Below are 27,113 nucleotides of genomic sequence, written 5' to 3' on the forward strand. Positions count from 1 at the left end.
AGACCATTGGAAGGTCTGGACAGATAAATCATCAGATTGGCAATGGTGTCCAAGGACAGGGATGGTGTTCAGTTTTGTTTCTGAATATAGGAAAATGGGATTGCCTGATTTTTTTTTTTTTTTTTAGTTGAGGAACATTTAATCACACTGTGTTCCCATTTAATGAGCTAAGGTGTTTATTTCAGGAAATTGGAGGTTAAGGCACAAAAATACACAGCCTCCAGCACTGTCATATAGTTTTTCAGTGATGATGGAAATATCATCTATCTTTACTGTCTAATATGGAGACCACGAGCCCCATATGACTATCGAAATGTGGCTGGTGAAATTCTATTTAATTATAAATTTCAATACCTATATATAGCTAGGTAGCAACCATTTTACACAGCACAGCTCTACCCAATGAGGCTTTCCTTACAAACCTGGCTTTTCCCAAAGCTTTATCTTTCAGACTAGAGATTAGCAAACTTCTTCTATAAGGGGCCAGATAGTAAATATTTTAGGCTCTGTGGGCCAAGAAGCAAAACTGAACAACTCTTCTTGCTGAAAGGCGAATAGTCTTGTACATGTTTCACAGTTAAAAACATAAAAGTCATTCTCATATCCCTGCAAAAGCATGTAGTGGGCTGGATTCAGCCCGGTGGCCATGGTTTGTGGCCCGCATTACCTTCATTCTCCTCCTGGCCCCACCCCTTTTTCTAGTAGCTTCTCATAATAGAATGCATTTAAATATGTATTAGATAACATGGAGAATATGGAATCGGGGAGAGAATTTTCTTTCCTTTGTTATTTGGCAATAAAATTAATCTTTAAAACTTTATGAATGTAAGTAGCCATTATTCTTGTAATGATCATTATTTATTTTCTTCTTCCCCATGGAGAACAAATCTACTCTTTAACTTCTTCTGTTAGCAAACCAGTGGAAGTAGAGGTATGGAATCATGCCATAACTCACCCTGTGGGGGTTTTTTTTTTCTGCTTCTGTGGCAGTGGAGCCAATTTCTTACCTCAGAATGTTAGTCCTGGGCTGTTGCCTTGTGTGTGTTTAAAGTTCTGAAGAGGACAATTTGGGGAATAAAATCAGGATGCAGTTGCTAAAGCTTTGCTCCCTGTCTTTTTGCCTATGCCGCCCCCCCCCCTTTTTTTTTTTGGGTTTGAATTGCTTTCACCTGAAGACTGGGAGAAAAAACAATGTGCAAATAGGCTTCTTAATTTGAAATGCCAGGAAGGAAACTCTCTATGTCTGTGTAGGAAGGATAGAACCTGGAACCATCTGTAGGAATATCCCTAAATGAATGTAATGTTTACTATGTGCTTGGTATGTGCAGAGCACAGACAAAATGATAAGACTGATATGGTTCCCACTATTCAAGGAACTCCTGGTCTCCTGAGCAGGCCATTGCAGAAAGCATATCAGTGCTCTGCAGCTGTGAGGACTGTGTGTTGCAGGAGTTCCCAGAGACAAGGAAGGTTAGATGGGATTGGAATAAGGGGTATTTTACAGAGGAAATATCTTGGCAAATGCAAAGGCTCGGGAGTAAGAGAGATAGGACAAGGCTCATGGAGAATGGCAATCAGTTCCATCTGGTTAGAGCATGGAGTGCCAGATGTTGGGGAACAGACAGTAGCTGTGGAGAAGAATGTGGCTAGAGGGTTAGTGGAGACCAGATTGTGAAGATTCTTGGAAACCAGGTTTGCTTGTCCCTGGAAGGATTGATATAGGTACAGTTTTGATTTCTCTGCCTTAACCACGTTTAAAGTTTAGGGTCCTATGAGGAATTTCTTCATCAACCAACAGGTCTGCATTCGTTGAGTGTTTGCTTTGTGCTGGGCCTTGTATTTTGGAATGAACATATGGGATAGGCTCAACTTCTACAATCTCCCCACAAGCCATCAACACTCAGCAGAATATCAAATCCACAAACACCTGATGTTTATGTTATTATGCCAGCTGTTAAGTATCAAAAGGGGAATGGGCTGTATCCCAGAACTGAATTGGCCTGAGTGTATATTACTGAGATATGTGAATGTTCTGAATTTGAGATTCCTTCTGGCTTTAACCTCCATTCAAGTCCCAAGTTTTCCTTAGTGATCTGCTCATCCTGAGAACTTTGATTCACTCTCCCACTCTGCTGAGCCTCTGCTTCATCTCCCAGCTGCCAGTCTTGGCTGTCACTTTGAACTCTCTCAGTCTAAGACAGTGATCCTCAGCCTGGGTATCTTGACTTTGACACATGACCTTCCAACTCTGGTCCAGGCCTCTTGCCAGATCAGCCTCACAGGCTGCACCCACATCTCGGCATGATAGGTACCTATGGAAAGGGTCATGACGCTCAACTTGTCTCGCACCAACTTGACTATCATACTCTTCTGGAGTGGGGTGGAACGGCAGCATAGGACAGACCGGCAGTACTGTGTCAACTCCAAAAATTTCATCTCCAGTTTTCCCTGGAAAATGGCATTCAATGTCTTCCCATCGATGACCAATCCAACTTCTGGGACTGAAGCTCTTGAGGAGGGAGGTAGTGTCTCAGAAGGTAGACAGAACCCAAAGAGCTTGGAGTCTGGCTTCTGTGGTCCATGAAATTGCTTTACTTCTTCCAGTGCACAGCTGAGGATGGATTCACAAGTTTCCTATAGAGTCAGAATAATAAGTATGGTATTAGTAAGCAACACTAGAAATGTAGGTTGAAGATTTCACTTTATCCTTTAGTAAAATAGTTATGAAACTCTACCACCATAGTGATTACTCAGGAAGCATTCTCTGATTTCTCTCGTTTCTCTGCAATATTTCAAAAGGCATCAAAGCAATGTTAATTTGGAAGCAGATTAATGGCAAAAGAGAGATGGCTAGGGAATGGGAGTAGAAGTAGTTCAGCAAGATGGGGACTGATACAGGAATGGTATAAGCCAATAAATAATGTCATGATGGTATTGTGCTTTCTATTTCTCATAAGTCATTTTAGTTCTCCTAAATTGAGGAAATTGAGTGATGAGGCAACTGAAACAGTGAAATCATTAGTAAATTCTCCTAGCTCACCCAACTTACTAGTGGAGGCAGATCATTATTACCAAAATTATGGCTTTTAATTAAAAAAAATACATTGTATGTTTATCTGTTGGCATGAATGTGTTGGTCATAGAGGTTAAAACTGACTATGAATGTGAACATCTTAATGATGTAAAGAAACTTCTCACTGATTTTTTCTGATGTTTACCCTGAAACCTAGTGAAGAATTTATTTGCTCTTAACAATTTTCCTCTTTTACTTTTGATTGTATCAGAGATAAAGTCACCTTTTGGTTCTAAATATATCCTTTGTACCTCTTTAGATTTTGCAACATTACTTTCAAATAAAGATAGAGAAAAGTTGTGGCAGTCAACTGTATCATCAATTTTAATAGCATTGTTTTTTTTTCATATAATCTTTATTTTTTTGTTTTGTTTTTTATACGCTTTTTAAAAATTTAAATTCAATTAATTAACACATAATATTAGTTTCAGAGGTAGAGGTCAGTGATTCATCAGTCTTATATAATACCCAATACTCATTACATCAAGTGCCTTCCTTAATGCCTATCACCCAGTAACCCCATCCCTCCATCCCTCTCCCCTCCAGCAACCCTCAGTTTGTTTCCTATGATTAAGAGTCTCTTATGATTTATCTCCCTCTCTGATTTTGTCCACATGATCTTTATTTAGCAGTGTTCTTTTATTCATGGCAAGGATGATTTTCATTTACTGTAGTGCTAACAAATTTCTAAAAATAAATGTAAGTGTTTAAAGTCAGTCAGTTTAAATGAAACCATTAAATAAAAAAAACAGTACAGGTAATATGTGGATTTAGGCAAAAATTGTGAAGACTGTTCTGATACGATAGGTTTGGGGGCCATTAATCTAGAAGCTTCTGAGAATATTTGGAGTCATTTATTCTGGAGTGAGTAGAACTGCAGATAATCATTCCTGAGTCTTCCCTTAGGGGATGCTGAATCGAGTGTTACAAGCAATAGGGTATGCCCAGAACCTAGAGGGGTAATAGGAAGTAGTTCCAGGAGTGGGTGGTTATGCCTGAAGCACTTATCTGGGAAAGAGATCAAGACAGTCCATGCTGGGAGTTGGGGCAGACACAAATTATATAAATTTCTCCAACATATGGCTGCAGGAAGTCATTGGAGATATAAGTTTCAAAGTCTCTGAATTTACTTATTTCAAATTGTGATATAATAACCAAATAGTTACCATTCATCTAACCTTTAGTATATGGTAGGCACTGTGGTAGGGAGCCCCTAAGATGGTTCTCAATGATCCCTGCCCTCCTGGGATGCATGCCCCTGTCTGATCCCTTCCCTTGGGCTTGAGCTACATCTAGCAATTCCTTTCTAATGTTAAAAATTCTGCAAAAGTGATGGGAAGTCTCTTCCAGATTAGCTTATAAAAAGACCATGGCTTCCAATTTGGCACTCTTTTTTCTTTCTCTTGGACGGCTTGCTGTGGGGGAAAAGCAGCTGCCATGTTGTGAAGCAGCTCTATGGAGAGGCCCATGTGGTGAGGAACTGAAGTTTGCCAGCAATCATGTCTGCGAGCTTGGAAGAAAGGCTTCTCTCCACGTCCAAACAACCTACCAGTTGAGCCTTCAGATGAGCGCATACCCTTGACTGACAGCTTAACTGCAGCCTCCAGAAAGACCTGAACCAGAGGTACCCAGCTAAGCTGCCCCTGGACTCCTAACCCACAGAAACTGTGGGATAATAAATATTGGTTGTTTGCAGCCATTAAATTTTGGAGTAATTTGCTAACTAAGACAAATACTGTGCTAATAAGTATTTTTCTTCTATGATCTTACATAATCCTGCCAATAGCCTCTGAAATAAATCTTTCTAATCCCTGTTTTACATATGAAGAGAGTGAAGTTTTGGGAGGTTTGGTACCTGGACCATATTAAGCTTTCAATATATGTTACTAATAATGATAATAATCATTGCTGTTATTAATTTCTATCAAATACTCTAGTTCCTTCTAAATTCCTTGACAGACCAGCCCTTTCAGTGATGGGTTAGTCATTCTCTCATTTTATGGATGTGAACCCTGAGGTCTAGAGAGGTCCCATAACATGCTTATAGATTTAAGGTACATAATAAAGAAATAGTAGCCCTAAATCAATTTATAATGAATTAGGCAGATTAAAACCCTTGGAGAAATTATTCACTGAATACAGAATTATATTAAACTAGGGTTTAAGTAAATCTGAGATTTGGAATGGCTTTCCCCAGTTTCTGGCTTTACATATCCTTGTAGCCAGGTAAGGGGGTGAGAAAAACTAATCTTAGAGGTTTAGTGGGCTTAGGGTGTGGACAGGGGCTAACATTCAGATACCATCTGAGAGGGTCCCAGACAGCTTTAAATGAATCAACAGTGACTGAACAAAACATGAAATGTGACCCACTGTTCCTTAAGAACGCTGGCTAATTAATTGTTAAACATCTTCAGCTTCCTGGAGGAACACATTACTTTTAACAGAAACCACGAAAGCCCACTCTATCCCTCTTGGTCTGACTGACTCAAGTTTGCCCATGTCCTCCTTCTGGGATCACCTGGAGTGAAATAATCCTTGTAAATAGAGTTTCCATTGTAAGCAGGGCAGGCAGATATCAACTATTATTATAGAGATCAAGTACTCAATCAAGCAGCAAATTAGAAAAAAAATTTCTTTCCTAAGCATAATATTAATGCCAAAGACTTCCCCAAGATTATTTTCATTTTGAAAATTCATTGGGGTTTAATCTAATCACAGCATAATCTGTGCACTGGACAAGAAAGTAATTTTTCCAATTCTTACAAAAGGCCTCAGGCACTATTCATAGTATACACTACTTTAAAAAAAAAATATGTGCATGTGATTCTTTATGGGGGGAAAAAAAAAAACAGATTTAAACCTCCTAAACCTCTGTTCAGGGCCAATCAGTCTTAAGCAAAACTGAAAGAGTATGGTTCCAGCATCCTCCCTGACTCCCTTTTCTGTGCTGTTCATTCCCATCTTTTTCCCTCTTCTCCATCCTTTTCCCCACGGTATGACTACATCTCCCTATGCCCTCCTCCCACCGCCCCTCTGATACTTTTCCTGCTTGTTTCCTTCTGGTAGGAGCATACATCTCAATGCCTTCTTCCCATAGAAATCAGCCAAGATGTTGGAATTCACTTTCTGCAGTTTGCATTGTGAAAATAGATTTCGCCCCCAAATATAAAATTGTATTGTAACTTCGAATACTCTTCCTCAGACTTCACACAATCCTCTCTCCAAACCCCATCCCCTGCTGCCCACAATCTTACTGGGGGTTGAAAACTGCAGTTTTAGGACTCTGCTTCTCCCTTTCTCTCTCTCTCCCATCCTATCTAAGCATGCTGTCTCATGAATCATTCCCTTCAGGTTTTATTCTGTGGCAAACCAATTGGACACATAAATTGGAGCTGAGATTTTAAACTCAGAATCATTTTAATGCGAATGGGGCTTTTTCAATGGGGGAGTTAATCCAAAGTAGAAGAAACTCACAACTGGGGTTCTGTGAGCAAACAATGTGTTACGGCACAGATAGCACTGGCCTGGCGAGAGGACAGTGTTCTAGATTTAGTTCTGTCAGAAACTACCAAAGGTGACCCTGGGCAAGTGACTTTGTCCCAAAGGTCTTTAGTTTCCTCGTTTGTAAAACGTGGAGATTGGGCCAAGGGTGGAAGTTAGAAGATCAAAACTTTCTAACATGTACTACTGGATGTAATGTGATCAAACTGGTCAGTGGTGCATGGGGTTGAAGTGGGTGACTCCTGAGGGCCTCTGAGCTCCAAGGTTCAGTGATATTTTGGGGGCAGCGGTGCTTCCCTGTGTACCCAAACCCCACCCATAAGCCTATCTCTTTTGGCTTAGAGACTGCTCTGCACTTGGACATCTGGTTCCTACTTTGGTCTCACCTGACTTTCTGTATTAATGGAGTAAACCGTGTCAGTCTGATCTAACAATCTGCAGGAATAGGCGATGTTGACTGCTGTCTCCTGCTTATCTCCAGTCAAGACCCAGAGCTGGATGCCAGCCTCCCGCAGAGCAGCAACTGTGTCCGGAACCCCTTCCTGTAGCCGGTCTTCGATCCCAGTGGCTCCTGGAGTGATCAAAGACACCAGAGCTTACAATTAGCGTGAAAAACTGCTTAAATTCCCTCAAGCCCTCTCAAACCAGATAGTGATTATTAACTATCTCCCATGTCCTAGGCTGTGCTAAGCAGTCAGCATACAACCGTGAAATGGAGCGGGTCTCTACCCTTTTGCAACTCAAAAGCTTGTTGAAGGAGGATTTATAACTGAACTATGTGAGAAGAAAAGCTGAGGGTGCCATACACTAGGAGACCTGAACTTCCTCCAGAAAGTCAGGGACAATCTTGTTAAAAAGGGCCATTTGAGCTCAGACCTAGAAGACAAGGCCAAGAAAGGGCAAAGGAGGAGAATTCCAGGTAGAGGGATGAGCATATATGAAGGCCCAGAGGTCAGAGTAGAAGAAGGCACAGAAAGGGAGGCAGAGCGGGGTAAGAGATGGGGCCAGGAAGAAAGGAAGTCTGCTGGATCCTACAGAGCTTTGTCAGGGCATTACAGGATTTCGGATTTATTTGGTAGATGAGAAAGCTATTAAAGGGAATTAAGATGGAGAGTGACGGGATCAGTTTTGAGTTTTAAGAAGATCATTGTAGAGAAGGACTGGAGATTGGGGGAGGTGGGATGAGATTAGAGGCTGAGCCGGGTGTGGAGAAACCGCCTGGGTGGGTCTAGCCCCAAGGAAACTGGAGAGAAGTGCAGAGACTTTGCTCTGTAACAGCTCACGGCAGAATTGGGACTCAGGTTTTTGATACTGTTCTTGGAATTAAATATGCAGACTCTATAATTTTTGAATGATCTCAAGCTTTGCACCAACCCTGATGAATATATAGCCAAATATTAAATAGTTGTGAAGTGATTAAGCATAAATTAATCTGCATTTAAATTGAGATTCACTTCAGACAACAGACTAATGGCTACCCATTTTACTCTTGGCAGGAGCAAGGCATTTCATTTCTTTTAATAATCCCTAGTGACAATAGGTTGGCAAAGCAGTTACAGTGGATGCATATTGAAAAGATCGTTTCATAGTGTGGGACCCAGGGTGAATGCAATGCGGCTTTCGTGGTGTAGCAGATTCTTGGTGGTAAGATGAAATCTCTTCCCAGCCCCAATCCTCCCCTCCCAAGCCACCTTGAGGGAACAATAATAATGACTCTATCCTGAAATGTACCTCTTTTGTATTGCAGGCCCAGATGCGCAAACAACCCCATGAAAAGTGATGGCTCAGGCCTTGTCTTTCCCTCCAAGGCTTAGCCTGGAAGGTGAGATTCTGAAGCTGATTTATATTACAGGGAAGCAGAGTGAAGGAGAAAAGAGGAAAAATACATTTTTTTTGCATGAAAGAAAAAAATGAAGCAGAAACACCGTGAGTCTTTCCCAGCAAGGGAAGCCGACAGCTCCGACATGCGTGTTCTTGTTCTGTAGAACCAGCTGGGGAGTACCACTTGCTGACTGAGACCGAAGTGCTCCCTGACACAAAAGCAACCTGGAGGGGGTTTGGTAGGGGGGGTAGGGGGTGCAGAGGGAGTGAGGAGGGAGTCATGTGCCTGAGTGGGATGACGTTCTGTGGCCTTGCGTGTGGATAGAGCTGTCTGGCCTGGCTACCTTCTGGTTCCTGTTAAAATAAGTTCTCATGGCCAGTTTTCAGAAAGGCCTTGGGAGGCAGTGGGCAAAGGCCCTGGAGTCAAAACACAGGAAAAGAAAAAAGGCTGAAGGAGGTGGGGAACAGGTCTCCTCATTTGCCACCCTTCCTGACAAATCTTGCTGCTACCTTTAATCCATAAAGTCGTCACCGTCTTCTTACAGCACTCCTGGTGCTTTCCCCTTGCACCTCTGCCTGGCGGAGAGTTCGGAACAGTCTGGTTTACATGGAGGAGAAGCTAGGGCTCAGTGGGGTGAGGGGATAGGTCCCCGAGCACACAGCCCAGGACCAGGATTTGGCCCTCATCCCCAGCTCAGCATTGCCTCCCAAGACGAAAGAAGGCTTTAGCCATGTGGTCAGCACGTACACACATCAGGCATTGCCTTTTCCAGATCTTGCTGCCAGCTCTGAGGTGATTAACCCTGATAAACAGAGCCTCCTCCTTCTGCCCAGGTAATGCTTTACCTCCCACAGAAACATAAGACTACCTCGTAGCCCGTCTCCCCGCTTCTCATCTTTACCTCAGTGTTATCGGTCGAACTGCCATAGAGCAGCAGCTTTTTGTGAAGCTCGAGTCTGTCCCTGCTTTTCCTCCCTTCTCTCTCAACCATTAGCATATATTTATGTGTCCTTCATGACCTGCGTCACGCTGAGCTTTCTCCCCGACACTCTGCGGTTCAGTCATGGCAGACCTTGGGGTTTCCAGTCCGTCTGGGCTGTCTCACATCTAACTCGTCTTCAGGCCCCTCCCTCTGCCTGACAACTCTCTGCCTTTGCTTGACCAGCTCCTCTGCCCTGCTCATTTCCTGCCTTCCAGCACTCTCCCTGGCCCCAGTCTAGGCTGGTACCTTCTATTTTGCGCCCATACTACCAGGTGAATCTTCCAGCCCGGCCCTCATCACACTTGGTTGAAATTCCTTGTTTAATCATCCAGCTTCCTTGCTAGATTGAGCTCTGAAAGGGCCTATGGCTCTTGTTTGCTAGTCCCAATACCTAGCATGCCACTTGGCACATAGTAGGTGCTCAATAAACATTTGAATAACTGGAGGAGAAGTAACCAAGCTCCTGGGCTTCATCCAGCAGGCAGTTTGGGAATGCTCCTGGGCATCCTCAGGAAGTGGCTTGTGGAGTCTGGATTGGGTATCTGTACCACTTGTGCCAAATACCTGGAAGGGCACTCCAGGGAAGGCTTTTAATTGAGACACATCTGCAGCAGTGCCAGAGTCAGGGCCAAGAACTCCCTCTACAGTGTGTAGCCTTCCTTTTTTATAAATTTAGTGATGACTTATTTTAGTTACCGAGTAAGGTGAGTTGATTCTCCAGATGCTGTGCGGTCTCCATTAGAAGCTCATCTCTGTTGTCAAGGGATGCCTCTGCCTCACACCGGAAGCTGGCCCACCGCTGGAAGTCGTCTTCAGTTATGACCTGCAGGACAAGGAAGAGGCTCTTTCCAAATGTAGGGTGAATCCCAGAGCATTTTCTGTGGGCCTGTTTGAGGTTCCTTACACAATTAGATGTAGGAATTATACTTTCCTACACAATTATTTCTCCTTATTGATTTTTTTTTGAATGCATGAATCAGTGAGATATTGATCCTCAGGTTCCATTATCACCAGCGAGCCCCTGCTGTGCTCTAGACACTGGAGGTATAGTAGTGATCAAGATGGACAAGATCCCTGCATGCCTGGGCTTATGTACTAGTGGAGGGTGAGAGACATTAATCCAAGTAAATTACTTAAAAGGACAGATCACTTTAAGGGATTACAGAAAACAAAGAGGGTGACGTGATAGAGTGTGACTAGATGGGGGAAGCTGTGTGGTTATCTCATTTGGATCTTCAGTTCTCTTAGACAAAGTGACATGCAAGTTGAGATCCAATGATGAGAAGGGGTCAGTCATGGAGAGGGCCAAAGGCAAAAGCCATGAAACAGCAATGAACTTAGCTTTCTTTCTGTTCCCTTGAATATACCAGTTGGCTAAAGGATGGAGAGCCAGATAGAGAAGAGGCAGCAATGAGGCTGGGAAGGTAAGCAGCAGTCAGATCTTGTATAGCCTGGTAGACTATTCCACCAGCAACTGGAGATAAACAGTAGCTGGAAGAATCCAACTGGAGGACGTATCTTCCTCCCTTAGAGTCCATAGCACATTAGACCCCTCTGCTGGCATCATGTGCATACTGTCTCTAATAGCAATAAATGATTCTTTTGTCCAACAATCAAATATTCCTTGCTTTTCCTTCTGTATATGGCGTTATGGGGAAAACCAAGGGGACACATGTAGGCCTTGGCTCTTGAGGAATTCATAATTCTATTAGAGGAGACAAAAATGCACAAAGAATTTCAATGGAAAATAGAAGGTGGTAAGGATATACCTACAATTTATGGATAGTAAGCAATGGTCACTGTCTAAGGCACTGTATATATATTACTTTAATCTCCATAATAACTGTATGAGGTAGGGACCATTAATGCCATTTTACAGGTAAGAAAATCCCAAACTCAGAGAGGTGAAGAAACTTTCCCAAGGTCACATAATAGGCAAGTAGTGAGATTGGGACTTGTACCTGGGTAGGTCTGAGTTTAAAGTGGGTGCTCTTAAACTTAGTTGCACTAAGCGTCATAAAAAAGATGAAGAGCTCTGGGAATTTATAGAGAAGAAACAACTTTTAGTCATCTAGAAATGCATGTCATCATAGCTCCCTTATCTGATTTTTAGGTGCCTCATTAGATGCCCCTACTCTGGGATTCATATCTCTTTGCCTGCCTCTCTAGCAGGGTCTGCAAATTCAAAGGTCTGCAGGGCAAGAGGTTGGTAATTACAAGACTACAGCTGGGCCAAGGGCAAGGCAACAGGGAAGGTAGGGGCTGTGACCAGTTGCAGAACACAGAAAAATATACCCTATATTAAAGGGATCAGCTATTACAAAGCTCTAGCTATTAGTTGCTCTTCAAGAATGGAGACATGGTTCATCAGATCCTCTAAATTTTTAAGAGAAACCAGAAATCTAGATTTTTATGTGATTACATAGTCTCTCCCAAATTTCAAGTCTAGGCAAATAATGCAAAATTTAAAAAGTCTACTTTGAAGGTAAAATTAGAACACTAAAAATTATTTTATGAGTTATGGGTTACCAATTATATATGTATATATAAGGAAAAACAGGGAACATCAAAGCTACACTGAAATGGAACCTTGCCATTCAGAGTTCTGCCCCAGCATAATTGTCAAGATCCTGGGTCTTTATGGTGAGTCAGAATAGTGAATTTTGAAAATATATCTTTTTTTGAATTTTGAAAATGTTAAAACAACCAATATTAAGGGCCTTCTAAAAAGAAATAGAAAGGACAGACTCAGGGTTGAGACCTTATAGCTACTAAAAAAAGAATTTATTTTTACCTTCTTGGCGATGCACAATGTTCGAAGGCCATGTCTTGCATACAAGTCTAGATGCTTTTGGGTCCTGGCTTGAATTTTCCTCACCTTCTTTTCCACATCCGTGTCAGTTGCTGTCAAATAGTCATTGTCCTCCATGAGGTCATGTACAAATGCTTGGGGATCCTTGTTTCTAACACTCTGAAAGAGTGAGGAGGAATCCCCTTATAGCCCACCCCAGAAATACGGACGATCTCTCTTGGTTGCCATGATGTCATGATAACTCCAGGAATCCTTAAATTTTCTGCTTTCTATATCTGATCCACAAAAGCCTGGCTGAGAAAAGTCCTATCTAGGGATGGTGGGTTGTCTTAGGTTATTGTCCCCAAACACAAGTTTGCATCAAAATAACCTGGGAACTTACACAAATAATAGAGGTTCCCAGTTGAAGCCCTGCTGAATCCAGACACAGAAGTCTGAATCTTTGTTGTTACCTCTGGTGTTTTCCATGTAGCAGTCAGCCCTGGATGATCAACAGTTTGCTAAGTCTTAGACCTACCATCCATGATCCCCTATGTCCTCTATTCCAGTCTTTATACAACTGAGGACTCAGGATAGCCACAGCTCTAGATCTCATTGCTAAACTCTTCATCACATTGGTTTTTTTTTTTTTTTTTGAGTTAGGCTTTCTTTCTATAATAGGAAATGGCCCTAGAAAAAAATATTTTTTGCATTTCCTATAAATCTAGCTCAAAAAAATATTTCATTGTGTTGTGCAACGTTCCCTTTATGAAGTCTGATGTGTTTTCTTTTATCTTTTTCTCCTGAAAATCCAGTACTTTTTTCTATCAGATAAAAAGAATGTTTTGGCCTGGGTTGGCAGGTCTGGGGCAGCTCTGATGTCATCCCCACCTCCTTTACTTAAGATGTCACAGACATCACTAATCAGGTGCAGCACTGTATAAAGCTGAGCTGGGAAAAGGCTTCCAAATTCTTCTTTACCAGGGCTCGATTGCGATCTTCAGAGGCCCTAGGTAGTAAGCAGATTTTGTGTACCTCATCTATTCCCTCCATATAATGCAAAATCAAACATACAATTCATTACAGTAAAATAAATATAAGGAAGTGCAACAAATCTCTGATTTTTCCCATGATACTATTCCAAGGCTGTTTTTATGCAATATAAAAATCATTTTAAAGATTATCTCATTTTTCCAGATGTTACTTTTTTCCCTGGTGCTTTCAGCACAATCTTTGTGCTTATTGAGCACTACTGTCCCAATGAGCACTGTTTATAATATTTTATTTTCAAAGACACTAGCTCCCCAAGATGAGTCCCTTTTGCCTTCTACCTGTGTGCCTTGGAGTTTATTTTTTTGCTCAGGCTACCAGGAACCTCAGGGTCAAATTGAATGCTCAAACACTGTAAATCTATTATACCTAGGGTTATTTTCTTCTCTCCTTTTCAAAGCATTGATTCTCAATTCTTATGGTAATATTGTGTACACGTCTTTTATTGGAAGCATCTCTAATCCATTTTGGAATCAGGTGAGGAAAAAAATAAAAAAAAAAAAACCCACAAAAAACATCTCTAGGGCAGTTTGGATGGCTGTTGCCCAGGGATAGAGTGCCGTGGTTCCCTTGACTCAGAAACACTGAATTCATTGTCTGCCAGAGTCTGGGATGAAGAGACCTAATTAGCTCCCTTCCCATTCTAAACACTCATCAATCCCCATGAACCTCTTGGCTTTGATCCACAGCTGATACTGCAGGAGGAACAGGGCTGCCTGGGCAATTCTAAAGCTTGGCTGGAATCTGCTATCCCGGGAGAATCATGGCCCCATAACTGTCTTCTTCTTGTTAGCAATCAGGAAGCGGCTGCACACTAATTCATGCTGCTCCAAAATTGGACACGGATATGTAGGGACTTTGGAACATTTTTCTGGCTTGGCTCAAGTTTATGAAAATCCATTTGGGGGAAGCTGGGGAAGAGGATGATAAAGAGCGACACCTGAGGCTTCCCAGAGCTGACTGGGCCTGGTGCAGAATTCTGGTGGCATGGAAAAGGCTCCAAACTGGGATTCAGGATACCCGGCCTAGGATTTACCACTGGTTAGCTGTGCACCCCTCTTATGTCACTTCCCTTTCTGGGTTCAGCTGGCTAAGAGTTAGGACCACAGTGTGTTCTATGGCATGTTAATGGGTGTCATGGTAGAAAAAAACTGTGTACGGCTACTCCATGTTTAAATGAGTTTGAAAAACCAGAAATTGGGATAAAGGTAAAGAGGTTTCTCCAGCGTAAGACTGCCCTAAGTCTTTAATAAGCTCACGAGCACTATAATTCTCCAGGGATTGGAGATGCAGAAGGCAGCATGATTTAAGGAACCTGCTTTGAGGAAAGCATCTGTGGCCTCTGTTCAAATTAGGATCTGTGGGACTAAGCGACACTATAACTCAAGCTCCTTATTACTGTTCTGTGCTGCCTCTTAAACCAAGGAGCCCTCTTCCTAGAGCCCTGGTGAGGTGGGACTCACCGCATGCTGGGTCTTCCAGCAGATCCATGATAACTGAGTCTGCGCCCTTGGTGTAGACGATGATCTCACTTGTCAGTGGGTGCCTCACAACCACGGACATTCTTTTCCTGACAGAGTCAAAGCCCAGTGTACAGAGGATGTCAAAGGTGAGGCAGGTGCCCTGGGGCATGCGCACGGTCACCTGCTCTGGTGTCCGGGACACCAGTGTGAAGCTGTAGGCATGGGCAGCATGCACCAGGGCTGCCTCATCAGGGCTCTCAGCCTCATAATAGAGCTCAGGGCTGGCCAGGCCTAGAGCTGGGGCCTCCAGCACCTCCTCCAAGGAAACCTCCAATCCAGACCCCTGGATGTCGCCCTCGTCCCATGCGCTGCTCCTATAGCCACCATCTGTGGAGTAGCCTCCGCTGTACACAGATGCATCATCTCTCTCTTCTGAGTCTGTGGTAGGCATGTTGGCTCCCAAACTTTCCCCTAGGTCAGTGTCAGAGGGCGCAGTAGACGAGAATGACTGGCTGAGGTTCAAAAGCTTCAGTCTGTGGAAGAGCTGCTGAATCTTCTCCAGGGATGTCCCCAGAGCTTTGGTCGAGGGTGGCATGGTGACCTTGTGGTCAAAGGAGGAAAGTAGAACATTAACTCTCAGTGTTGGAAAAAATGTCAAGCTGTTTTATGGAAGACTATGAAGGTCATTTTGTAGTAAGTGCATGATTTGGGGTTTCAGTGATTATGGGCTTCTCTTCTCTGTGAACCTCATTTCCCTATCTATAGCGTGAGGGAATTAGGCAAGATAGTTCTTTCTAGCCCTGATGTCCTAGGGATTGATAATGCTCAATTTTACCATCCTGCTCTGGTCATGGACAAAGGAAAAAAAAGGAGACAAAAGCCAGACCCATATTAAGAGTTCACATTACCTAAGTCCTTACCATTGCTTTGTTTGCTTTATCCTTGCATTCAGCATCTCATCTCACTCTCGCTAGCAACTCTAGGGGATGCTATGTTATCCCAACTTCTGGATGAGGAAACCAAGACACAAAGAGGTTAAATAAATGGGCCATAACCACCTGGTGTGTAGGTAATAGAGCTGGACTCAAATCAGAGGCTGCCTGGCTCCAGAGATTGGACTCCCGAGTTCCATGACAGCTAATATATCTCCCCATTAATTTGAAAATTGAGAGTCAAATGCTGTCTTTCCCAAAATGTACTTCTTCCTTTCTTGAAAACAGAACTAATTTCTCAGGTAATGTTTTCTGTCTCCTAAAGCTCTCTAAAAATTTTTTGATAACTTGGAGAGTTTTCAGTGGCTGGAATGACTGTTCAGAGCAGTTTGGGATCTAGGTGTAATAATGAGAGGCTCTGGTTTGGTACCTGGGTGAGCCTTCTTTTTCCTGATTTCACATCACCAGTTATAACACTCAGTTATTCTCATCAGTCACTCATAACGGACCTTGGGTGAGAGTTTGTGGATCATTGAAGAGCAATCCATCTTTAGTACTAAAAACCAATTCAGAGTATAAACTTCTATAAACATCCATCCAGCTGCATTATTTCTAAATTGGCAAAACTTCACCCATGGTGTTAATAATAATAATCATAATAATTTTTTTTTGCCCTCACATAAAAGCAGAGACCAGGGTAATGTGATATTATTATGGAGTTGTACAGATGGTTCTGCTGTGTATCGAATATACATCCTTTGTTAAGTTGCTGAAACTCTCTGAGCCACTCTGTCTTCTCTTGTGAAATCCAAGGACATACCTTATAGGGTTTTGGGGTCATGATGATTAAATGGTAATGCAGATAATGTGTTTAGCATGAGGTCTGGCACATATCAAGTGCTTAGTAAATATTAACTTTTAATATCTATCCTGTAGACAGATAAAGAATTTGAAAGCTATAGAGAAAGTGCATATATAACTTCTGCCATTTTATTTAAAAAATGAGGAAACCGAGGCTCAGAAAAGATAAAGAATATGTTCAAAGTGTCACAGTGATGAGGTGGTGATTCTGTGACTAGGGATCAAGTGTCTTGTCTCTCTGTTCAGGGCATCACCTCTTACCCGAGCCCTCCTTCCGTCCATCCCACCACCCACCCCAGCGATCCTTACCCTCTGCCGGGGCTGTGTGGTTGTGGAGACCATGACAGAGTTGCAGATGGTCAGGGCAAGGAAGAAGTCAGCAATGGAGGAGGTGGTGGAGGGGAAAGGCTTGGCAGCTTTGGTGTCGGACAAGGTCTCCAGCCACAGGGCAGCATCTTGCACTTTGGGCAGTAGATTTTTATCTGGAGTCACATCTTTTTCCTGAAAAGGAAAGGCCTGGATGAGAATCTTTCCTGAAGGGACAGGGGACGGAGGCCCCTCCAGCAGATTCTTTGCTCACCTGGGAAAGGATGATACAGTCTTTCCCGAAGTCATGCCTCCAGCACATCTCCTCCTCCCACAGGCCTGGTCAAGGCATTTGTACGTGATTCCTCCCTTTCCCTCCACCTTGCATGCCCATCAGTGACAGACTCTGGCAGCCCTTCCCTCAGAGTTTCTCCCTGCCATTTGCCCTTCATTCCTGATGCTTTCAGCCAGGCACAGATCTCTAGTCCTCAAATGTGGATTTCTGCATCAGCCTCTGAAGTGGTGTTGCTGCTTCTCACCTCTCTTCTTTCTAACCCTTCGTATGTATTAGCCATGCATCTTTCTTTCTTTCTTTCTTTTTTTTTTTTTTTTTTTAAGATTTTGTTTATTTATTCGACAGACAGGGATTACAAGTAGGCAGAGAGGCTGGCAGAGAGAGAGACAGGAGGAAGCAGGCTCCCCGCCAAGCAGAGAGCCCGATGCGGGGCTCGATCCCAGGACCCTGGGACAATGACCTGAGCCAAAGGCAGAGGCTTTAACCCACTGAGCCACCCAGGCGCCCCAACCATGCATCTTTCTAAAACATCATTTCCCTCAAGGTATTCTTGAGCTTGAAAACCTTCAGGAGATCTTCATGTTAGCACAGTCAGTTTGGTCTGGCATCTAAATTCTTCCAGTCTGCATTCCTGCTCTTTACTCCTGCTGCTTCTCTGTGCAGACCCTCTGCTCAGCCTGCTGATTCGTTTGCTGCTTCTTGGATGTATACTCCCTTTAAACGCCTCTGACCACATCCTGTTGGAACAACCATCTCTCTGCCAAAATCCCACCTAGACTTCAGTAGCTGTGAGAAGTTCCCTCTGTCCATGAGAAGTTCCCTCTGTCCATGAGATCTTATCCAGCCCACAATGAGTTCTCAGCCTTTTGAGCCACAACAGCGTGTTCTTGAACTTAGAATGTCCACAGGAGTCATGTAGGTAAGGTGAATGAAGGTAGTGGGCCACGGTACAGATGAGGACACTGTGGATGGCAGGGGCTGTGAGCCCTGGCAAGTCCTACCCTGCCTAAAAGGTGGCAAGTGCTCTGCTAGTGAGGTGCTCTGGTGTTAGTCCAGCTTGCCAGATCTATTGATTTTTCAAGATGAAGAGAGATGATGTGAGAACTCAGTTTTTTTAGAAAGAAAAGTCTGTGGGCTGGATCTGACTCATGGGTTTCCAATTTTTCCATCCTTGCGGAAACTGCACTTGTGCTGTCCCTTTGGAATTCACCACATATTGACCTATATTTAAAATTCAATTTTCTTATATCCATGTTGAATCTCTCTGGAGATAGGGTAAGAGCCTCAGACATAGAGACCGCATTTTCCACAAAGCTGTATATTCAAGAGCCCTGGCTCTTGCTTTGTTTGAAGCAGAAGCTCAACAAACACTGACTCTTAACAGATACGACAAAAGTCACCAAGCAAAGATGTTTCCACACAAAACTACTTCTATCAGTGTTCATAGTCCATAGGTTAAAGTTTAGAAGAAATTCAATGGTTGAAAAAGATGGGCTGAAGGAATCTGGATTAATTTGTGTAGGGTGAAGACTGAGTGCCAGTGAACTGGACTGAGTGCCAAATAAAACCCAAGTTGAGATTAAAAAAAAAAAAAAAAGGAAAAAAATGAAACAGAACCCTGTGGAGAAAGAGTCCTCAGACTGTGTCTTTCTCTGATTACCAAATGCGATGACTCCAGAAGTCAGACTGTATTCTCTCTGGGGTTGCTGGCACAGGTGAGAGCACAGGGGAGGAAACCCAGACACACAGGGGAGGAGCTTGATACCTGCAGGGATATGAATTGGGCTTTCAAACAGCACAGGGAGGTGAAGGGAAATGGACTAGAGCAAAGAGTTCCAGCCTTCATCTGCAGTGCTTTCCAAGAGTCAACATTACACTCCTCCGGTTCACACCATCTTAGGAAAACAACATCCAGAGAAAAGTACTTATTAACAGGAAGAGTGCTAGTAAAACTGTATCAAGTCTGCATTTCTTCTCATTGCCTTGTGATAAGCAATGGTGAACCATCCAGACCATATGGTGTCACTATTTTCAGAAAGCCTAGGAAGGGAGCATGCACTATCCAACCTCTTTGCCTTTGAATGCAGTTTTCCTAGCAGGAGTTCGCTTTGATATAGCTCTTCCTACTTTTCCAAGCAAAGTCATTTATGTGATCTCACTGACTTCTCACAGTCCCAACCTAACTGAAACCCAGAAAGATGGGCTGACTTAACCAATCACTCAGTGAGTCAGTATAAAGCCAGAATCAGATGTCAGACCCTCTCACTGCAAGTCTAGAGTCTTCCTTTCCTTTCCATGGTTATGGTAAAGTGGCAGTGCTCCCTTATTAATGCTCATCGGCAAACGCCCCTAGCCAGATTCCAGACCCCATCCACTGCCTGTTATCGGTGCACCATCAACACTCAAGGGGCTCTGAGTTCGTTTCTTAAGGTAGTAACAATAGTTTCTATGCGTACAGTACTTCTTCCATTCTGGTGACCTCCATTATCCCACTGTGGTTCCACAGCAACCTTATCTGTTGAGTACAATCATTCTCCTGGTTACCCATGTAGCAGATGAGGAAACTGCTGCCCTGGGAGATTAAGTGTTTTTCCCAAGGTCACACAGTAAGTGAAAGGGACTCCTTTACTTGATTTGAGATCGTCCAAACAGAATTCATGCTCTTAACCTCTGTGCCAGGCAAGATCCCCCATGAGGAGGAAGTAGCCTTTGATACTTGCTGACAGTGAGCGTCTTTGGTGTTTGGCATCCCAAGCACAACTAATAGGCTTATATATTTAATCCTTAGGACTCAACAGATGGTCTGTGAGATTATAAAAGGGATTATGGGAATCTCCTTTTTTCAGGAAAAAGATTTCATTTGGGGCTGAGGGTATACATGAATGGGACGCTTTTAACCCTTTGCACAGATTCACAGAGCTGCGGACGAGCTTGGAGGTCAGCAAAGCCAAATGTCCCATTTTCCTGATGATAAAATTGAATGTCAGAGAGGTGGGAAGTGAACTACTCAAGATGAACATTGAATTAGGGTCAGAACTAGGACAGTTTTCACACCAGCTGACTCCCAGCTTCTGACAACATACTGCTTTGCTCCAAGCTATGTGTTACATATTTCCAAACGGTGACACAGTTAAAATGATTTAATGGCCATTTATTGCTTGTCCATTTACCCTTTAGTCTATGAGTGCCATGAGGGCTGAGACAGCCTATGGTATGTCCCCAGTGCCTGGCAGACAGCAAGCACTCAAACCCATGCTACTCCATCACTGATTAACTCATGGGATCTCTTTGTTAAAACCCTTCTTATTTCAACCCAATCATACAAAAATGCATCACTGGAAAAAAAGTCTCTGCAAAGGGCCTACTTCTCTCTGGCACTGGCAGCAGGCCCAGCCTGCAGGTGTCAGCAGCAGACGTCAGTTAAGCTTTATCCTGTCACCACAGACTGTTTCCACAGGGCAAAGTTCTTCATGGTTCCCTTTGCCCACAGCTCATTGGTTTCTTGTCTGGCCCATTAACATTTAGGAACTTGGCACTTAGGACACTTAGAGAAAGCAATGCTCCCACCCACCTTTGAGCCCTTTGGCTAGTCTACTTCTCTGAGGGAAGAGAAATATAAAATTGTGGGTTACCTGGTTGTTCAGGTTAGAGCTCTGTGGCAGCCAGCCACCTAACTGGTTGGATTTCTTTCTACTGCAGAACACCTAAAGCTCATTCAAACCTTCTTTGATGAAGGTGATCTTGGACCTCCCACTATACCCTCAAGGATCCTATTATTATCATTAGATTACATTTATTGAGAAATTATATCAAAGTCAGGTGTTTTGGTAAGTGTGTTCATGGACATCGTTTAGTTATCATGACTGCATTGAAATAGGTACTATTATTCTCCCACTTTAATTACGAGGTAAATGAGGCTTACTGAGTTTAAGTAATTTGACCAAGGTCACATAGTTAATAAAAAGGATGGGGCGTGGGCCCAGTTCTGCCTCCTGATGCCAACACCTGAACCCTTCAACTCCATGCCAGCCCTTCCCAAATGTTAACATGTACACAATCAACTGGGCCTCTGGTTTAAACTCAGATGCTGATTCAGTGGGTTGGAAGTATGGCCTGAGCATCTGCTTTTCTACAGTGCTTATGCTGCCGGTCCCAGAACCCCAGTTTGAGCAGCGAGAATTTATATGGCCACCGTGTGCTACATGGCTGAGCTATGTCCCCCACTGAAGGCTAGGGAAAGCAGGCCAACCTCCAGTCTGCCCCTCTCTTCTCAGTTTTAATGATAACTCACTCAAGTTGATATTGACAACAATCACTCATCGGGTGTAGCTATTAGGAATCCATGGAGCCAGCAGTGGAAGTAAAAGGGGAACCCTGGTGTCCAACCTGGAAGAAAAGTCTCTGTGGCATGGTTCTTCCCGGGCCTCCATCTCCAGGTGTCAACCTCTCTCCAACCTGCACCTTCTGTTCCAGCTACTCCTCAAAACCCCAGTTTTCCATGTCACTTGCATTCCTTGCTGCTCCCCACTAGATGGTCTTCTCTTTGCTCTGGTTAACCTTTAATTTTGTCTCAACTTAAGCTCAGGTGCTAACCCTTCCAGGCAGCCCTCCTGAGGCCTCATCGGATGCAGGCGCACCCCTTCTGGGCTCCTACAGCCCCTCGGCACCCTACACCCAGCACCAAAAGGAGTGTTCTATAGGCACTGGTGTTCTTCTCTCCTCTCTTTTGGGTTGTAACTTCTGAAATCAGGGACGAGACCCTATTAAACCTTATATCCCAGTGTTTAGAACAATACATGCTATACTGTGGAAGCTTACTTGAAGTTTGACAATAAATGACAGGCTATTCCAAAGAAATGTAGATACTGAGTAGATACACAGAATTGGCAGAAGTGGATGGAAGCACATCCTTCTATTTGTTGTGGGTGACTGTCAGAACTAATAACCTCTTGGGAAGTATCAATCAAAATAAAAAAGATACAATTTAGCAATCATGTTTGAAGAATACTATAGAAAAATACACATGTATAAACAGACAATGGCTCAACCACCCAACAAATTCTAACAGCCATTAAAAAAAGGTGAGGCAGCTCTCCATTGAATATCTGTCTACATCTATGAAATATTCCCTCAGATTCACTAGGTTAAAAGAAAAAGTCCAAAGCAATGCGCAGGGTATGCTAATATTTGCACTAAAGGATGTACTCATGTGTATACCACACTTGTATGCTCCCATATAGGTAGAACATCTCTGGGACATACACAAGAAAATGCAAATAATGGTTGTCACCAGGGTTGTGGGAAGAGAAGAGGAGGGAGGGAGACTTATTTTTTATCATTTGACTTTTAGTTACTTTCTACTACTTACTTAATTATGTGGTTATATCACTATATTGTGTAAACAAACTTTCTGGGTTGCTGGGGAGCTGGAGGCTGAACTAGGATTTAAGAAAGTTACAATTTTGCCGAGGTTGAGGCTGTGACCTAGAGGACGCTGCCTTTCATTCAAGAACTGGGAGAACCTGGGGTGCCTGAGTGGCTCAGTTGGTTAAGTGGCTGCCTTCGGCTCAGGTCATGACTCCAGGGTCCTGGGATTGAGCCCCGCGTCGGGCTTCCTGCCCAGTGGAGAGCCTGCTTCTCTCTCTCCCTCTGCCTGCTCCTCTGCTTACTTGTGCTCCCTCTCTCTGTCAAATAAAATCTTGAAAAAACAAAAACAAAAACTGGGAGAATCCAATGTTAGCAAATATTTGCTTAAATAGAAGCATGTGGATTTAAGATAAGCTCTTCCCAAAAGGGACATAAGCCCCAAGGAAAGAAACTAAGTGGTCTAGCAAGAAGGGAGTTTTCCAGATCTTGCAAGACCTCATGCCATGTGAACAGGGTCACTGCAGCTGTGCGCCACCTTCTGGTACCCTGGAAGCTATGGGAGGCACAGCTGGTAGAGGCTTCATCTGTTCCTGCCCTGTGTGGCTGCATTATTCCGAAAAGATTTTGTGTGCTTGGCTAATTAAATCAGGACTCTTATCTAACTTTCGAGTGGGAGTTTGTATCTGTGGGCTGTCCTCATCCGTCCAGAGAAGACTGGAAGTGCTGCACACATTTCTTTCAAAGAAAGGAAGTAAGACCAAAACTAAGGAAAGGAGGCAGAGGGCCAAAGACACTGTCTTTACTTTTCTCCATTGCCTTCTTTCCAGACAGGTGGGAGAGGCCATGCCCACAGAAGGAATTGGTGGTGCCATGTGGAGGAGTGTAAGGGCTCCAGTGCAAATTTTATGATTAGGAAGATATTCTTTGGTCTGATGGTTCTGGAAAACCTCTTGTAAGTGGCACTTCTAAACAAAGACTCTCTGCTCAAATTTTGGCTTCTTACGCAGCTGGGAGGGTGGGGGAACCATTTCATTTTCCATCTGCCAGTACTCTTAAACTGGCTTAGAACTAACTCACCACTCTCCTAAGTGTATTATCCCCACCCTAAAGCCACAGATTTTATAGCAGCCAATTAAGAGGCATTAACTGATACTTCCTTGTTCTTTGTAGTAAAAGAAAAAAAGCCAGCTTCTGTTGTTAGCCTTGATGGCTCATTTTGTTCGGGGTTTAGGGCAAAGTTCCAAGGAAACCAACAACCACCTTCTTTAGATTGTGGTAGGGTGCTTGCTCTGCCAGGACTTGGCATCATGGTGGTTTTAGAGGCAAGTTCTGACTGATTTACAAAGGGAAGGTAAAGAACCGGTGGTGCCAAGAGATTATTATCCAACCAGACTGAATGCCAGATGGGCAGATGGAAGAGGACACAAGCTTGGAGAGCCTGCCAAGGGTGGGTGGGGGCAGGAGCCAGGAGGTCCACCCCAGGGCTGCCACCAATATTCTCTATGGACTGACTCAAGGATCTGCCACTCCAGCCACAGATATTTTATGTGTTAGTGTCAGAGCCCTTTAAGGCCGCCCAAATCACGCTCTTTAGCCACTGCCTCCCAAGCTATAGAAGATGTCCATTTGAGTCAAATGAAGATGATTTCCTAGGGGGGCAATGCTAGTTTTAGAGAGGTTCTTGATCTTGTTGCTCTCTAGAATTATCAGAAATAAAAAAACGTGAATGCTCAGGCCCTACCCTAAACCATATATACCAGAATCTCACGGGAGAGGGCTTCACAGTGCATTTTATGAAAACTCCCATTTCCCAGGTCATCAGATATGAACATTTATACCAGCTAGACAGCTTTCCTTGGGAAACACTGTTTTAGACTTCTACTAGTTATCTATCTGGAACACATGATTTTAAGAATTAAGTCCTCAAAATAAACTCAGGAGACAGAACAATAATCCTTCTTAAAGACAAAGACACTGAGGTTCTAGCTCAGTAAGCTGACCAAAGTCACAGAGTAGATGAAGGAGCAGAAATGAAAACCTAGAGCATTTGAGCCCGAATGTACCTAATTTATAGCTGAAAGGGACCTTGCAGGTCGGCATGAACATCATGCTATTTAACTTTTAGAACAGCCGGTGATAGTTGTAGGCCCTAGTGATAGATAGGCCCTGAATAGAAGTTCCCCTGGCTGGCTCAGGGCTGCAGTTTTCCTGAGCCACTAAGATTTGTCAGGCTGAACAAGGGGGAGAGAATCTGTGTGTCGTCCCAAGTGAGATCTACAAAAGAAAGCTTCCTGTTTCTCTCTGTGTGTCTTGGGGGAGACATTCTCAGGCACCTGGGATGCCCACGGCATCCATGACTGGAAGGTGTCAAAAGACACTTGCAACGCAAGACTTAGCATCTGTGCCTGGTGAGAATTCACTAGATGTATTGCTGAAATGTATTGCTGAAATATTTAGGTAAGCAGCTGGAGGAAGAGCATTATAGTCAGAGGGGACAAAATTAAATTGAAGAAGAGAAAGATGCAACAAAATGCATGTTCTGTTATCTTACCTGAGAAAAAGAAGGAAAGAAAAGCTCTTCCTAAAGGCATCTATGGATCATTCCTCTTGCATGTTTATGAACATCATTTGTCTTAACCCATGGCTAATGCTTTTTCCTTGCTAATGTTGCATTTCTTTGTGTGGAAGTAACATAAGAGAATTAACTTTGTACTCACCTCAAGTTTAATAAGTAATAACCCAGAACACATAGACTCACAGAATTTCTTCTTTCACAATCAGAAAACCTTTTAAAAAAACTTTTTAAAAACTAGGTAGCAGTATGGAATATGCTTTCGATATTATTTCAGATTAAAAAGACCCATCACACTTAATTCGTAGGTACTATGACTGCAGAAATGTTAAATATACGTAGTTATGTGTGTCTTAATGGAGAAAATAAAAATTGGAAGGAAATTCATTATGAGGATAATTTAAAAAATCTAATTTTCTAATAATGAGATAATAGCATTTCAGTCCTTTCTTAAGATGTGGGCCTTGTTCAGCATAGCTGGGGCTCCCTGTGGCTTTTTCTGCAAGGGCAAAAGACCCTAGATGATGTGTCTCCTAGAGAAAGAACATGGTGCAGAGGAAAGTAGAATGGGACAGGACTCAGAAAGCTCTGATTCTGACCTTGTCTTCTAGGGAATGCGGTGTAATCTTGGAGAAGAAACTCAATTTCTTTATGTGCCAGGGATTTAGTGATAGCTCTAACATTGGATCAGATATGAAGGAAACATATACAAAAAGCTCTAGACCCAAGTTGCAAAGTCAAATCCCCATAGGGGCCAGGCAATTAATTTAAGGGAATGAAGTGTACTGGGTAATTTTGACATAGATGTTCTTTGCCACGATCATTTCTCTTTCCTTTAATTGTATTTTGGAAAAACATTCATCATGGACATGCTGCTGGCTCTCAGTTCAGTGATGGGGGTAAACAGAGAAGGGGGATAGCCTGTGATAACAGAAGACAACATGCCCAGTCTAAGGAGCATCAATTCCATCATTCAAGCCAATTATTGCCACAAGGAAATGTTGGCTTAATGTAGAGAAATTTTCCAATTCCTGTTTAAGAAGAAGATCTATATGTTTATATGAAATCTCCCAATTTCTAAACACTGAACATTTAAAATGAACAAGAAGTGTATATGCCCAACAGAACATATGTGGACTGAATATAAGACCAAGGGCTGCCATTTGAGAGCTCTTCAGGATTTGCACAGTCTTTTCTCTTTCACACCCCAGAGCCCCCTCCCATCTATCCCCCAAAAGAGGTCACTTGCAGCTTGAAGAGTAAAAAACAGGTACTTACTATGGAGCTGCTGAAGGCCACGGGAGGCTGTGAACTTTCACAGCGCCCCACAGACCTTTGTCTAGAGTGGCCCTGGATGGGTACGTGGGCACTGTGGCACCTCCTCAGAGGCTGGGCCCATCCTTGGCCCCTCTGTGTTGCTGGGCCCTGAGCCCATTGGGCTGGGAAGGACAGGCACTGGTATTGCGTCCACTCTTCAGTGTCTGAGTCAAGCTCCCTTGGGGTCTCCAGTCGCTTGGCTGCAAGAAAGGAGTCCTGTTATTGCACTAGTCATACCTTGGCCAAGTCACGGTCTTGGGGATACCAGACTTTGGAGGTAGAGGAAAGAACACAAGGTAAGAGCACTTTGCTGCTCTGGAACATGGGCAACTGGGCTACCTTGACTGGAGAAAGAGGGGTACAACTAAGTTGCACAGATTCAAATCCAGTGCTACTCCTTCCTAGCTATGTGACTGAGCTTTGACTAAATCTGTGCTCCTATTTCCTCCATTAGGGATTAAAAAGAAATACTTAACTCATAGGGTTGTTTGGAAGACTTAATAAAATAGTATGTCAAAGTGATTGATACACTCTGAGTACTGGTCATGGTAGTTGTTATTATTAAAAAGATATCAGAAGCTCCCATGTAAATGGTTATCGCATGGCAAAGGTGATTGGGCCACCCATAATATCTCCCCCTTTCTTCTTCTCCATTCCTCCCACTCAAAAGAATGGGTGCTGCTCTTTTGGGTGTCTTCCTTTAGTTAGAAAGTATGTGTGGTATGTTTGTGGTGGTGATCGTGGAGAGCTGCTGAGGTAATCAGATCAGCTTTACAGGTCA

The 27,113-nt window shown here is 43.2% G+C and overlaps 1 protein-coding gene across 3 annotated transcripts in view; it reads right to left on the reverse strand.

Annotated features, from left to right (window-relative positions):
* The window catches only part of ATP10B (ATPase phospholipid transporting 10B (putative)), a 99,252-nt gene that overhangs the window by 26,242 nt on the left and 45,897 nt on the right, over positions 1-27,113 (reverse strand). For all 3 annotated transcript variants that reach the window (XM_032851724.1, XM_032851726.1, XM_032851725.1), the window contains 7 exons: positions 26,294-26,532; positions 16,785-16,976; positions 14,683-15,283; positions 12,173-12,282; positions 10,075-10,201; positions 6,961-7,145; positions 2,313-2,634 (listed from right to left, as the gene is read on the reverse strand). In XM_032851724.1, coding sequence (XP_032707615.1) covers positions 2,313-2,634; positions 6,961-7,145; positions 10,075-10,201; positions 12,173-12,282; positions 14,683-15,283; positions 16,785-16,976; positions 26,294-26,532 — 1,776 coding nt within the window. The remainder of the gene's footprint in view (positions 1-2,312; positions 2,635-6,960; positions 7,146-10,074; positions 10,202-12,172; positions 12,283-14,682; positions 15,284-16,784; positions 16,977-26,293; positions 26,533-27,113) is intronic.

The sequence above is a fragment of the Lontra canadensis genome, unplaced genomic scaffold, assembly GCF_010015895.1.
Source record: "Lontra canadensis isolate GAN:19392208 unplaced genomic scaffold, GSC_riverotter_1.0 scaffold5, whole genome shotgun sequence".
Taxonomy (NCBI): Eukaryota; Metazoa; Chordata; class Mammalia; order Carnivora; family Mustelidae; genus Lontra; species Lontra canadensis.